The 14,663-nt window shown below is 40.4% G+C and overlaps 1 protein-coding gene across 1 annotated transcript; it reads right to left on the bottom strand.

Moving 5' to 3' along the window:
* Positions 1–139: 139 nt before the first annotated feature.
* LOC117707710 (alcohol dehydrogenase 1) lies at positions 140–12,537 on the bottom strand. The gene is made up of 9 exons (XM_034501209.2): positions 12,384–12,537; positions 10,573–10,674; positions 9,879–10,017; positions 7,854–7,941; positions 7,541–7,760; positions 4,708–4,968; positions 2,761–2,896; positions 1,712–1,850; positions 140–1,106 (listed from the first exon to the last, which is right to left on the bottom strand). Exons 1-9 carry the CDS (start codon positions 12,399–12,401, stop codon positions 1,082–1,084), a joined length of 1,128 nt encoding a protein of 375 aa, XP_034357100.1. The 5' UTR covers positions 12,402–12,537; the 3' UTR covers positions 140–1,081.
* Positions 12,538–14,663: the final 2,126 nt, after the last annotated feature.

The raw sequence follows: 14,663 nt of genomic DNA, 5'->3' as shown, positions 1-14,663 counted from the left end.
AAAGTCCACATACTTGTTCATACAAGTGCATATATCTTCTCAGAAGGGTATTTAACCCTAGCTCAACCTCCCCCATTTTTACTACTATACTTATCTCACCATTTTCTCTCCTTTTTAATGCAATGATACATGTCTTGAATATTGTTAGATATTTGGCAGACAGTGTTTAATGTATCTGGATAACGTTGCTACTTTAACATTTAAAGGGAATTCTCAGTAATGGTTATAACAGCACGGGAGTAACAATGCCTGTTTAGTGGAAGTAAGAAATTACCAAATGTCAATGTTTCTTTTCTTCAACTCTGGAGTAATGTCCCCACAACTGTGGCCTGGCTCTCTAGTCCTACAGCCACTGCTCAACACCGGGAGCACAGCTGCTAGCCCACTGCTCTTCTCCCCACTCCCTCCCACTGTGCTATTTCTGGAGGTGTTGACAGACTGACTTTTATTGAAGGGACCGATTCTATATTCATTGTCTACAAAAGAGCATAAGAACAGAGTGGCCCTGTGGGATGTTCCCTTCTAGTTGCTAAGACAGAGATTCTCCAGCTTCCAGCCCAGCTCTGTCCATTGGTGTGCTGTGGTTCTTACTACACACTCATGCATTTCATAAAGAAGGAAGTTCAGACAGTGGAAAGGCTGTAGCTGGAAGACTGGGCACATAAGGCATTCTGTGTGCATTGGGGAGGACTGAGCACATAGGACATTCTGTGTGTATTGGGGTAGAAAGATCTGTCTTCTCCATTGAGTATCAGTGACTAAGATTCCAAAGAGAAAAGAATTCAAGATGTCAACAAGATACAGTGTCCCCAGTAGGAGAGATGATCTAAGTCCAATCAGATAAGAAGGATGGTTTGGTACCCTACAGTTCTCCAGCTGAGGTGTGATAACTCTCGGTAGGATTTTAAACATGTGGATGAAACAGATTTCATAGAAAACTCAGTTTCTTGTGGCAAGCTTACACAAGTACATTATTAACTGTGTCTCTAAAGAACAAGATTAAGGCTGTGATGTGGCTGGTGCTTGATTTGGTCAGGTGGAGGGGTCAGAAACTGGTGCATGGGAAGGCATCCATATGATCTCAGAACGTCAGGACGGTACGGATACTGAAAGACAAAATAGAGGACACTGTTTTCACATTCTACAGCTACTCTCCCCATATGACTGAGTAAAGCATGTGTTAGGAGTCTCTGAGAAAATCTGTGTTCCCAACCATTCCATGTCCAAGGTCAAGTCAGTAAATGAGCAATCCACCTTTCTGATTTCTCTTGCATTCTCTCTAGTTCTAAACTCACACATAACCTCCTAATGTGACTGCCCTTTAGATGCTGGTTCTAGTTTAGCATTCTTAAATAACATTGAAAGCCTGGATCCCTTCTGTAAGAAGTGTTAACAATGGGCAACAATGGGCATTTCCTTCTTGCTACTTGGCATGTACTTTATAGAAGCTTCTCAGGCAGTATTATCTCATTTAAACTTCATCCTAAACAGCAATGCTGCAAGGTGGATTATCACATTTTGTCAGGTTTAGGGACCTGTAAAAACTAAGGCTTAGATTTTCAAATTGCCTTAGGTCATATAACTGTGTGCAGAGCCACACTGGTGATAGAAGCCAGGCACCCCTTAATAATAATTAATTATGGCCTTATCCCATTTCTCCCCATTTTCTGTCAGCCAACTCCTCTGCCATAAAAATAATCTCAAAGCTTACCTCTTCCCAGTACGAAGCATGTCAAATGCTTCATTTATTTTTTCGAAAGGTAAAACATGGGTAATCAACGGGTCCAATGGAAACTTCTTAGCCATGAAATCAGCCACAAGCTTGGGGACAGAATCTTTACTCTTAAACCCTGAAAGGAAAAGCATCATCTCCATGAGACCCAGCCTGGGGGGTGGGGGGTTGGGGGCAAGCAAGAGAATCAGACAGGGGACTTTCCAGGGAAACTAAAGGTCACGAAAGTACATTGTTCTACAGGCTGCCATCTCAGCCACAGACACAGAGGCTCAAAAACATTCTGCATTTCATAGTATGCCACCCTGATAAACCATGGTCTCTGGCTAATGAAGGTGGCTTATTAGTTCTTTCCTAGAAAAATTATATTGCAGATGTTTATACTCAAAATAAGGGAGCCGTTCAAACTTAGGTAATGAGCATAGGTATGAAGTACCACTGCCTTGGATTTCCTGTGTCCTATAAGTATTTTGGATGTCTCACAATGACACAAGTAGAGGGAGCCAGAGAAAGTCCTGGCTAGTTTATGGGGACACAGAGAAGCTTGTCTTAGGATTTCCTGCATTGGTTCGTGCTTAGAGAGAACAGTAATTTTCATGGTTTTTAAATTGTTTTGCCTTCTAAGATCTGACCTTTTGTGTTACAACAGGGAAGAAATTCTGAAATAAGTTAAGAACTTGATCCTCAAAGCTGAGGAGTTGGCTCAGTCAATAAAGTTCTTCCACCTGAGTTTGATCTTCAGAATAACAAAACAAAAAACAACAACAACCAACCAATCAAACAGCTAATTTGGTTGTGGGAGTGCTGGTAATTCCAGCTCTGGAGAAAAGAAACCAGTGGATTCCAGCCGGCAAGGCTAGCCTGAGGAGTGAGCTGCAGGCCACTGTGAGACCCTGTCTCAAAGAACACAGCAGATGGCTCCCATGTGATGACATGGGATGTTCTCTGGTCTCCACACTCATGTACACACGTCTACCTTGACGTATGTGAACAGATGCAGGATTTCATCTTTAGCTATAAATACATACCGCCAAATATTGCTCCTTTCCAGGTGCGTCCCAGCAACAGCAGCATGGGGTTTATCGAGAGGTTTTGGGCATTAGGAGGCACCCCTACAATGACACTTACACCACATGATGCATGGCAGCTTAACAGGGCAGAAGTCTGGAATGGAAATTCATAGTTAAAGTAGATTCTTTTGTGGTCTCTCCTCACTATGCAGTTTCAGGTAATACAAGGAAATATACTGAAGATTTTTTTTTTTTAAATGAAAGAGTGAATGAATTAGTTCATCTATGTTTAATTCTCCCTTAAAGGAGCAAGTATCATCATGAACATGTAAAGTCTGCTTCTCAAAGGAGAATATTGGTTCCCTGTCGCATAACTCTCTATGACTGGTTAATTCACTTTTCATTTGTCCAGTAAGGACAGTTTTTAAACCAGTACTCTGAGCCAGAAATTTAAATGATGAAAAAGATATGATGATGACATCATCAAAAGTTGTCTCTCTTGACCATCTGTTGAATTCTCTTTTAATGAGTCCCTCCTCTTACATCAAGAATGGGCATTTTAAGTGGTAATGCAATAGTTTTACATTATTCTATAGATGTAGACATCCAGGAAGTTTTTGCCTTCCAATAGGTCGTTTTCTTTAGTTTTTTTTTTTTGTTTGTCTGTTTGTTTAAAACACACTTTATAGTAAAAATCATTTGGAATCCTTGAAGATACATGACTGGCCTTTTGATTTCGAAATATGACATTTAGAAACTAGACGTCCTCAGAACAGGTGGTTATCAGACTTTCAGATCTTCAAGTCAATTGACAACCCTGTTTAAGAGAAATAAATGGGGGGGGTGTCGGGGGGGGAACTGCCACTGAGCCACAGAAGAGCTGTGGCCCTGAGAAGAGCTGGAAGCCTGAGTTTAGAAGGACTCTGTATGCAGAGAGGAGGGACTATTCTCTTGGATCTTCTACTGTCTATGGCATCTTGTCACAGTTTAAGGATGGAAAAAAAAAAACATCACACAAAAAAACCTGCCACAAAAAACAGTGTATCACACCCATTCTCTGTCACCAGCTTTGCCAAGACTTTGTGGAGAACCTTGATAATGGTGACATCTTAGGTCCCTGAGGATATTTCCCAGTAGAGTTCTGGAGGTTAGGTGAGATGTAACTGGAGAACTTTTCTTTAGCAAAGAATGACATTTGCAACTACTTGAATGTAATGTCATTTGTATTCCAAAAACACAAGCGCTCTAAGCTTGACCATAGTATTTCTCATCATTATGCTCAGCCGACCATCACTGAGCCCTTCCCACGTGGTGGGTGAGTATTTTATATGCACTGTCTTGTGTAGATCATAAGCAATCCTATAAAATGGACCTCTTCAATTTAGGGGTGTGCCAGAATCTGTTAATTCTTTTTTAAAAGGTGTTTCTTACAACACGTAGGTCTGGGTGCTTGCAAGGCCCAGCACTGTGCTGTCTCTGCGAGAAGAACAAAATGGTGATGTTGAAATCAGTCACTTCCCTCTACAGGCTGCATGTTAATAAAATAATCCTTGGCCCCAAATTGTTCATTATTCCTTTTGGCCATATGTTGATACTTAAAAATGCTTTTTCAGAATATTTAATTCTAAATATTAAGTAGTATAAAGAATCAGGAAGAAAATCATATTTGTTCTCTTAAGACCAGAATTTGTGTTTAAACCTGCTTGATGAACTGATTTTTACAGAAAATCAGTTAACTTACAGTGTCCCAGTTAAAAGCTTCCCTGCATTAAATTGCTATTTGAGATAAGTTTGTAGAGCTGACAAAATGAAAGGTTTATCATAACAGTGAATCAAGCAATCTGAGCAGGAAACGGGAGATGGAAAATCACTACTCTAAAAATAGCTTTCTGCATGAGATTCCTATTGGCTACTTAGAGCATTCTAGATGGCAGGACAAATCTCAAGGCATGCCAAAGTACATACAATGGTGTCAAGACGGCCGATGACTTCAAATGAAAAGTCGACCCCTCCATCAGTCATCTCCTGGAGAACTTCGTGGATGGGTTTGCTGTAGTCTTGAGGGTTGATGCACTCAGTTGCACCCAGCTCTTTGGCTTTGGCAAACTTGTCTTTGTTGATGTCCACAGCAATGATCCTGGCTGCTCCTGCTGCTTTACAGCCAATGACAACAGACAGACCGACACCTCCGAGGCCAAACACAGCGCAGGTAGAGCCTGGAGTCACCTGTATTCTCAGAAAATGCAAAAGTGGGTTGAATGGTCACTGTTAGGAAGTGCTCCACACTGCATATATTGCCTTGTTTTGTCCTTTATCATGGCTACCTCAGTCCCTCTGTTGCCAAACCCACTTCTGGTTATGGTTGCCCAAAGCATATATCATCAATTCTCAAAATTTGCTATACATTAGACATATCTGGAGATTTCTTTCTTTAATCTCAAGGTCTGGTAGCAGCTACTACCAATTAAATTGGAATCACTGCAAATGGAACCTCATTTCTATTTCAATGGGGGAAAACCCAAGTTGAGACCAGCTGTACCAGATGATCTTTGAGTTCTAAATAGAAATGACTCTCATCTTTGAGAGCTTTACAGTAACATCTTACACGTGCACATAAACAATTTGAATAAATGAAACAAGTGGTCAAGGTTACTCCAGGAGACTAAAAAGTAACCCAGCTGCCCTTTGATCATGAACGCCTTTCGTGGTTCACTAACTTTCCGTAGTCACAACCAGGGTACTGGGAGCAGAAGTCGGCTGAGAAGCATCCAGAAGTCATGCCTGGTTTAATGCAACAGGAAAAGGGACACAAAACTTTAAGACAATATAACATGAGACCAGTGTAATCTCTGTGGGACTTCATGCCTGAATTTTTAAAGAAACAAATGAAAAATACTTCAACAAAAGCTGGTCTGTATTTTAATCATGATTAATTAAAATCCATGATTACAAATGCCCTTGGCTTGCAAATAGGCACACTTGGTCCTCCAGCTGAGACAGTTAACAGCAAAAGCACTAACTGCATTTAGGTCTAAAGCCACAAGAATTGGAAAAGGCAGGCTCCTCATTACTGTGATTGACTTAGGTCTATTTAATAAACGCAACCATCTGTACCCCATACCACGACTGTCACTTCCCCCTGGCGGTGCTCTGGGACACTTCGCCACTCTCCAACCGGCCCAGAAAAATGCAAGGCCTGTTATTGTGATTGAAGTGATAGTCAGTATGTGCTCTAGTTTCAGAAACAGCAGATAATTTGAGAGAAGTTCTAGTTTTTCTTTCCCTAGTAGCTAGCAGTAAAAATTTAGATGAATAGTTTTATCTTTCTGGATCTTAGTTTTCATAAAATGAAAGATAACTACTGGATTTGTTTCAAACATTTGGGAAGGAAATTATTTTTAAAATTACTGCTTGAAACATATCACTTTGTGTGTGTGTGTGTGTGTGTGTGTGTGTGTGTACACGCTTTTGGTTGCAATGTAGTTAAGAGGTCTCAAATGTAATCAATGCTTTGCATAAATTCTCTTCTTCTGGGATCCACTCAGTGGGCGCCCATGCTGCAGATGAATAAAGTGAGGCTGGGAGGAGACAAACCATTTGCTTTGGCCACTTCAGAACCTAACAGGGCCCATCATGACTGATGAGTGAAGTTTCTTTTCGACTGTAGAATAAGTGACTACACAAGTTCCCTCTTTTAAAATTTGGTAGTCATATAGAATATAATATCTTCTATATGTATATATAATATATAAAATATTACTTTTTCTTAATTCAGAATCAGCATCATTTTCGTTTTTAAAAAACCAAAAAGGTGAATTTTATTTCCAATTCCTTCTGGGGTTATTTTTCTATTAATAATTTAGCACCATAAATCTATGAAATGACATAGGAAAAATCTAGAATAATAAATTAATGTTTTAAAGGATCTACTAACGAACTTGCTTAGGAAATATGATATCACACAAAGTAGAGCTTAGCTAACCCAGTGCTGTCTCTAGCGTGAGTTAAGGAAGAGCAGCACACGAGGCAGACTTGTCAGAAACTATAGGAAAAGGCATGCCTCTGACATCATCAATGTTAGGTTTGCAGGGAAAGTGTTTCTGTTACGGTTTGTTCACAATCCCCATAACAAAAGGAGACAACCACGGCCCACAGCTGGCCACAGGCTCTTCCGTCAGGCAGTTCACAGTGCTGCGCTGAGTCATGGTACCATTAAATCCTGGTCCATCATTAAGCCTTGCTTTGCTTATCTAGAAAATTCCACCTGGCAGGCAGGACGGCTCTAGAAAACAATGCTGGTCTACTTAAAAACAAACAAACTAACTAACACTTGTGACACTATCTCTGCAGTACAAACATCTCCACTATGGCTTGCTTTAGAAACAACAGTGATGCCATCTCCATTTTATAAAATCTCCCATTTGTCCAAAATAGTCAAGCTTACCAGGTTCTATCTCCTTAAAAACATATTTCATTGCTCAGTGAGTCTTGGGGCTAGGACATAACAGAGATTTGCAGACAATAGCATATGTAGAATGTTACAGCTCAAGATCTATATAAACTTCAAATAATTTCTGTTAGAGGCTAGTTTCTCTTTGGGTTAAGAGCTAGAAGTAGACGCTCACTAGTATAAAACTCTTCCTTGCTTCTCTCGAGTGTGCGGGGTGAATTTTCTCACTGGGGCTGGAGAGACTCATTTCTCTTCTACAAAAATACTCTGATGCCCAGGAGCAATGTCTTCCCTTTAGGTAGCAATACTATGTACCTAGCTTGTTCCACAGGCCACTGTCCATCCTACCTTGGCGACTTTGACGGCAGAGCCATAACCAGTCGAGAACCCACAGCCGATGAGGCAGACTTTGTCCAGGGGTGAAGCCCCATCAATCTTGACCACGGCTATATCATTTACCACAGTGTACTGGGAGAAGGTGCTGGTGCTGATGAAGTTGTGGATGGGCTTTCCCCTGCAGGAGAACCTGGTCGTGCCATCCAGCAAAGTCCCCTGAGGCTGTGTCAGACTGGTTGGTGAAACACAGGCATACAAAGGACATGAGACAGAATCAAAACCAGTGTGCCCACCCAATTGTACAAGAAGACAATAAGAAACCTACTTGTTGAGGGAACAAAAGTTGCTTTCTGGGTGCTTGCAAACCCTGCATGTTCCACATTGAGGAGAAAAGAGTGGAATGACTTTATCACCTGGATGAAAAAAAAAAAAAAACAAAAAGACTTAAATGTCTGTCCAGAAATCAATAAAGCAAAGCAACAACTTGAAGCTTACACTTATAGGGACATGTGGCTTTGAAAAGTCTCCTGGAGATAGGGCCCATCCACCCTGTGTCAGTGGTCATCGCCTTCCAGCCTAGTCAGTCATTCACATTTTAAGTGCCTGAAGATTCCCGAAGAGAAAAGAGAACGTGAAACCAGCCATTTCCGCCCATCAGAAGTCAACTTTGTTGTGTGCCTCAGTTTCTCTTGGGAGTTTTGTACATATCCTAACCAAACCTTGGATATGCACACTGCTAATACTTTTGTTGCAAATGAGTTGCTAGCTTCTTCTTAGATTTTAGAGCGAACTGATATAATAGTTACAATATAACTAAGATTAAAAAACACAACATGGGCAATATTTTATAATAAAAATAAAACAAATTAAACTTGATCATAGGATCAAATTAAAGTGAGAATTTTGATAATTAACTTTTGCCTTTTTTGTTTAAGTTTTTTTTTTTATGTGCATGTGACAACATCTGTGCGTGTATGCCATTTGTATTTGCGCCCTTGGAAGTCAGCAGAGCACGTTGGGTCCCCTGGAGCTGGAGTTATGAGTGGTTGTGGATGACCCAGTTGTGTGCTTTAGAAGAGCACGACATGCCCTGAGCCACTGAGTCACTTCTCCATGGTCCAGTTTTGACTTTTCAAAGTGATTGTGCTTCTTCTATTATGAAATAAGTGCTTAAAATAATCTTAGTTATTTTCTGAGAAAGCGTAATAAAAATGTGACAAGCTGCAAAATGCTTTGGAAATCTCAATTCTTAACAATGAGTTAGATGCTTTCTCTAGGAAATGAAAAGAGACTTTAGGGTTTTTTGATAATTATTTATGAATTATCGACTTTTCTGCTACAGAAAAAGCAACCTGGAGTATAAAGATGTCATATTACTACTTGTTTTTTTTCCAACTAAAAGAAATAATAAATGCTTAACTCAAACCAGATTAGTTCTTTTCCTATTTTTTGCTTACAGTTTAGTCATTTAGAAGAGAAGTCTGACTCTACTGGCTAAAGCCATCTTTTTGAAGATGAACATAAATTTTGTTTTTAAATCATCTATGCCACTTATGTTATTGGACCAAAAAAAAGTTTGGTTATTATAGTTCATAGATAAAATTAACATGGGATGACCTCACAGAAATTTTATTTTTTGTTCATGTTTTACCTCTGAAAACATACATGCAAAGTAAAACTATGCATGAAGGAACAAGCACTGTGCAACCTACCACCTACAGCCACAATTAACGATAAGAAGGTCTGTGGGGTTTGAAGCCCTTTTCCCTCTGAAGTTTCCTCTTATATTTTATTTTCTCTATATCCATAAAGAAGGAGCATATAGGAGAAGAGAAAGCCATCATGTTGTCCCAGTGTGTGGTTAAGCCTATGGCGGGCGTCCTGCAAGTAAGGCAAGCCATCACTTCTCTGAACTCAGCATAGAACAGCTTCCATGCACCTAGAGACTCAGAACCTGGACCTGCATTTTTTTTTTTTTTTTTTTTTTTTCGCCCCGGGTACTTTTGTAGGTTTCTCTGGGTCTTGAAAGTCCACAGTGCTCAGGGACACTAAAGTTGAAGATAGAAGATTATAAACTCCACACCCTATGGGCACCATGCTTCCTGATCTTCATATAGGAGACTCTGACTTGATGCCTGACATCTAGGAGATAAGCAGATGTTGAAAGAGAAAAGACATGCTTGGACGAAACACGACTGAAGCACGCGGGGAGGAAGGGGTGGAGGAAGCCTTCTATTGCCTGGTCAATTGGGACCTTATGAGAAGTTTCCCACTTCCTCGACTTCCTCTCTTGGGAGGGATACTCTTGAGATCGGAACCGAAACAAAAGCCCTGAGGGTGAATTATGTACCTGGTTTCACACAAGTCACCCCTTCTCCAATGCTCTCAACGATGCCAGCTCCCTCGTGGCCTAGAACTGCAGGAAGAGGTGTGACCAGGGATCCGCTAACCACGTGATCATCTGAGCGGCAGACTCCGGTGGCCACCATCTGTGCATTAAAGATAAAGTTCAGTTAACCAGGTTTGTGACTGGAGGTTTCACACCCCTAATTCGCCTGAAATTGTGCTTCTGACGAGCTTATTAACAATCCCTATTGCTTCCAAATTCCAAAGATTTCATTTATGTCCAAGACTCTCCATTGTTTTCGTCTACCTTTTCCCAATTAAACGGCTTAAGAGTCAATTATCAATCCTGTGAATTAGGTGGCCCTGAAAATGTATTTTATGCAATATATAAAAATCCATGATGCTTTATGCAAATAGAAATAGGGCATTAACACCGAGACATTACCTAATATGAATTGGCTTTGAACTCAAGATTTTTAACGCTTCATAAGCACATAAACATCTGAAAAGAATTCTGGGATTATGTTAAACATACTTTTAGTCACTTCAGACTTTGGGCATTTGGTATTGATAGCTTGCCTTAGCAGCAAATTATTTAAGCACATGAAAGGGGCTATTAACGGATTTCTGGATGCGGCTATGGAGTATTTTCCGGGTTTTTCCAACCTAACTTTATAGAAGTTGAAAAGGGGTGTCACCTTAATGCGAACTTCATGGGCCTTGGGGGGTGCAACTTCAATGTCCTCGATGGTGAAGGGCTTGTGAGTCTCCCATAGCACAGCAGCTTTGCACTTGATTACCTGGAAGGCGAAGGGTTACTTCAGCTCCAACGAGATCAATTGTGTCCTTTCTACTTTATATATATGGCATCTGTCCCCAGCTCTGTCACCCAGTAAGTGTTACAGAGAAACAGACATTTCTGATTTACAAAGAAGTTAAAATACCTTTAAAAATAGGTGACACCTTAGCCCAAGGTCAGGAAAAAGCAAGTAACTGTAACCCACCGAGTTGAAGCGCCCCGGGTGCTGTGAAACTACAATGCACTGTTTTTGACTGCTTGCTTGTTTGTTTCTTTCTTTCCTTGATGTCACCTGTACTGTTCCCAAAAAGGTTGTTTATGTGCAATTGTTGGGCATATATTTAATTCTAAATTATAATTATTCATTTTTCAAGCATTTTTCAAGGACAGAACCCAGAACTTTGTGTATTCTAGGCAAGTACTCTATCAGAGTTTAACCCCCAGGCTTTGGATTTCTGAGGTAAATATTCTAATAAGCAGCCCAGGCTGGCCTTAAGCTACGGACCTTTCTGTTTTGGCCTTGTTAGGCCCAAGATTTCAGGGATATTCTACCGTACCTGGCTACATTATCATTTTGCTGTTCTAGGCGGTATAAACATAGACTAGATATCATCATAGTGCCGTTATTGATCTAAGACCCTGGTTTCTCTGTTCCCTCAGTTCTTGTTTGATTGATATGGTTGGTTTACACTTTTGCTGTATAAACTCACTAGTTTTTTTTTTTTTTTTAAACTTTTTCAGCTAGAAATTTCGGTTTAATTTTTTTCCTAACTACTTTTCTTTGAAATGTAATATATCATACTAAACATAACAAGTGTAAAGTGAATTGGAATAAAAATAAAGTATCTTGTCACACAGTACACGCAGAAACCTTGGTGATTCCGGATACCCAGTTCTCACTGTGAGCTGTTGGACTTTTGACCCACTCCTAAAATAGCCTCTGTGCCAACAGAAACATAGGCTTATATAATTAAGCAATTAGATAGCATGAACCAATTAGTTATACTGAATGACTGCTTGCCATAACTGCAGTACCATCAACAGATTAAACAAGTAAGTGTGATTTTGTAGAAAACTCAGTACCATATGTGTGTATTCTTAGTATTAACAACCAATTCAGTTTTTATTAGAATTAATTTTTCATAAAATCTGGTTGATTTTTTTTAAACAGGAAAGAGACTGTTTATAGAATTTCTGTAGAAATCTGTGAGTTGTGCAGTAATGGACCCCTTCAAATTACAATTTGCACGGTAACATAATCTTACTGTGAATGACTAATGCTTTCAAATCAATCCATCTCTTGTCAGAAATTTTACCTAAAGGCTATGGGGACAGTACTAAGTTCTCAGAATCAAATTTCTTGTATGAAAGTCTCATCAGATTTAACTCTTCTGTGTTCATAATAAAATATGATTACAAAGAGTAGCACATCCTTGGCATCTTAAGATCAATACAGACTTTCGATAAAAGACCTTTTAAAAACTTTCTGTTTGCAAAGCAGTCACCATTGACTTGGAATAAGTTCCCTGTCCTGCAGAGTTAGTGAGGAAACAAAGAGGTTCACAAACCTAGATTCTATACCCTCTTGTTAAAGATACAATGTCCCTTCTGCACTCCAGCTTATCAGGGCCTGCTGTTTCTAAGTCAGGACTCTGCATCTCTTTACATATCAGTGAGAATATATTTCCAACAGTGAGATCTTTTTCTTACTTTTCCCGCGGTGCTCATGCTGTCTGTCCTCTCTGCAGGCAGGAAACTGATGGGTCCTTGTAGACTTCTTCCCTCCTCCAGTGAACTCGGCCAAAGTTGCACTCATATTTTGTTTGCTGGCGTGTCAGCTGATCCCACACGTGATATGGCCCTTTACAACACACCCTTCAGTTTATTCTCTCTGGAAGTTAAATTAAAACAAAGGGCGCTGGCCTATCAAGGAAATCTTGCTCTGGGAATGTGTTGCTGGCCACATTTTGTTTTTTTTATTCTTAATGCTTCCTTTCTCATTTATGTCCCTGTCTCTCAATCCACTCCTCCCTTTTCTCAGCTGCACTCAGTCAGGTTAGAGCACTGGTTTCTTTTACCTATAGAACAAACCTGCAACTTACAGTCCACAGGGTGCACAGTAAAGAGGAGAGAGATGAGGAGGCAGGACTGATGGAGTGGATAGACGGAGCCTCAGGGAAAGAAGGTTGGCCTCCATTCTTCAAAGCAGAAATGCACCTTCAGTCATAGGAAGGTGCCGAGGCCCCTGGTGTTTCTGCAACACGCAGCACTAGGCTGACATTAACTACTGACTGAGCCTGTGGGAGGGAAGGAGCTGGCCCGTGGGTGGCAGTCATGAATAAGAGAAGGACTCCACTCCCACCAAGAGATAGTGACTATAACATGCCCTATTCCTTCGTGCTGAGAGAACTTGGGAATCTCTAACTGCTCTTTGCCATAGTTTCCTTCTCTTTAAGACAGAGATGAATAAGAGTGTCATTTCAAAGATCGTGGTGAACAAATAAAACAATAAGCATGCCTGCTTATTATGGAGCCATATGGGTGGGAAACAGCTCAATGAATTATAGCTATGACTACCATGTGTGAAAATAAGTTCACAACACACAGGGAGGTGAAAGGCTCACAGGTATACGTGTTGGCTATATAGTAAGTGCTAGGGGAAAAAGGATGACTGAAGACCCAGAGGAGGCACGGGGAGAGCATACATTTGAATTAGTCTAATGAATGACTGTTTGGGCAAATGGGACAAAAAGTCACTTAAGACATCTCCATTGTCCTTTGTTTACTGTCATGAACTTGAGAACAAGAACTCAAATTTGACTTTTATTGAATATCAAGTCTTCTGCCAATGCTAGTGAGCCATAGTACGTACCACTCCTTATCAAACATAGGCGGTCGAAGCATATACATAGCATACAATGTACACTTCTCAAGGGTTGTCAAAGAATATTCTTGTCAATGTTTTCAGCACTTTGGTTAAAATTCAGTTCACTGTAACTGAGTCAATGTAAAAAAAAAAAAAAAAATACACATCTCACCTGAAGAGTGAGAAGTTTATTCTGGAGCCAAGTATTAGTATTAGCATAGCCTGGGACTATAGAGATAGCTTACCCAGAATTCTTTGTTCCAGCATAGTAGCGGCTTTGTGAAGTTGTCATGGAAACAGAACAAAGATAGTGCAAATTAAAACACTTTTGAAATACATCAATGCACGTAGGTCCATCAGGTGGGCTAAAGTGGGGGTGGGGTTAGGGGTGGGGGTCTCTAGGCTTCAGATGTGATCTGCTGGTGGAGGATAGGTCTGTTTGTACATTCCAAAAGTATTTACTACTAGTCACAAGGATGTCACAGACACATGTGGGCAATAACAACCACTTACGGGACTAAGATAGCACTGGATAAACTGGCTCTGGACCTGTAGTATTCCACCCTCCCTCTCCCCATAATCATTAAAATCCTAACCACAGAACCAGCTTCTGTAGGCTGTGCAGTGTAGGCATGGCTTTGGGGATGACCTGTCTAGATTTATTTACAAGCTTTAGGTGTCTGTTTTGAGCTATCAAGTTGTCTTGTTATTGTAGCTGTACGGTATACCTTAAAACCAAGCTCAGTTGCCTCTGGAGCACTGTTCTTTCCTTTAGTTATTCAAGGTCTTTGTGCTAGCCTGTGACTTTTAGAATTGGTTTCTAGTTATGTGAAGAATCTTGATGGGCTTGGCAGTGAGTCTGTCGACTGCTCAAGGCTATTTTAACTTGTCCCTGAATATGGAAAGTTCTGGTTATGGTTTCTTATTTTTCCTCTTTGTTATTGCCTGAACATGATGATTCTCAAAGTTGGTCTGCAAGCCCTGATACCCTCCCTTCCGCTTGCTCTGGGGAGCCTCTCAGCTGAGGTTTTTAAAAAAAAAAAAAAAAAAAAAAAGATTTATTATAGAGGTGGGGTGTAAGTGCTCCAGTGCACATGTGGAGGTCAGAGGACTGGTTCCTGCTT

This window comes from Arvicanthis niloticus, chromosome 4 (genome assembly GCF_011762505.2).
Source record: "Arvicanthis niloticus isolate mArvNil1 chromosome 4, mArvNil1.pat.X, whole genome shotgun sequence".
Lineage (NCBI taxonomy): Eukaryota > Metazoa > Chordata > Mammalia > Rodentia > Muridae > Arvicanthis > Arvicanthis niloticus.
The sequence above is the reverse complement of the archived record's forward strand: the minus strand, read 5'-3'. Positions and strand labels throughout refer to the sequence as shown.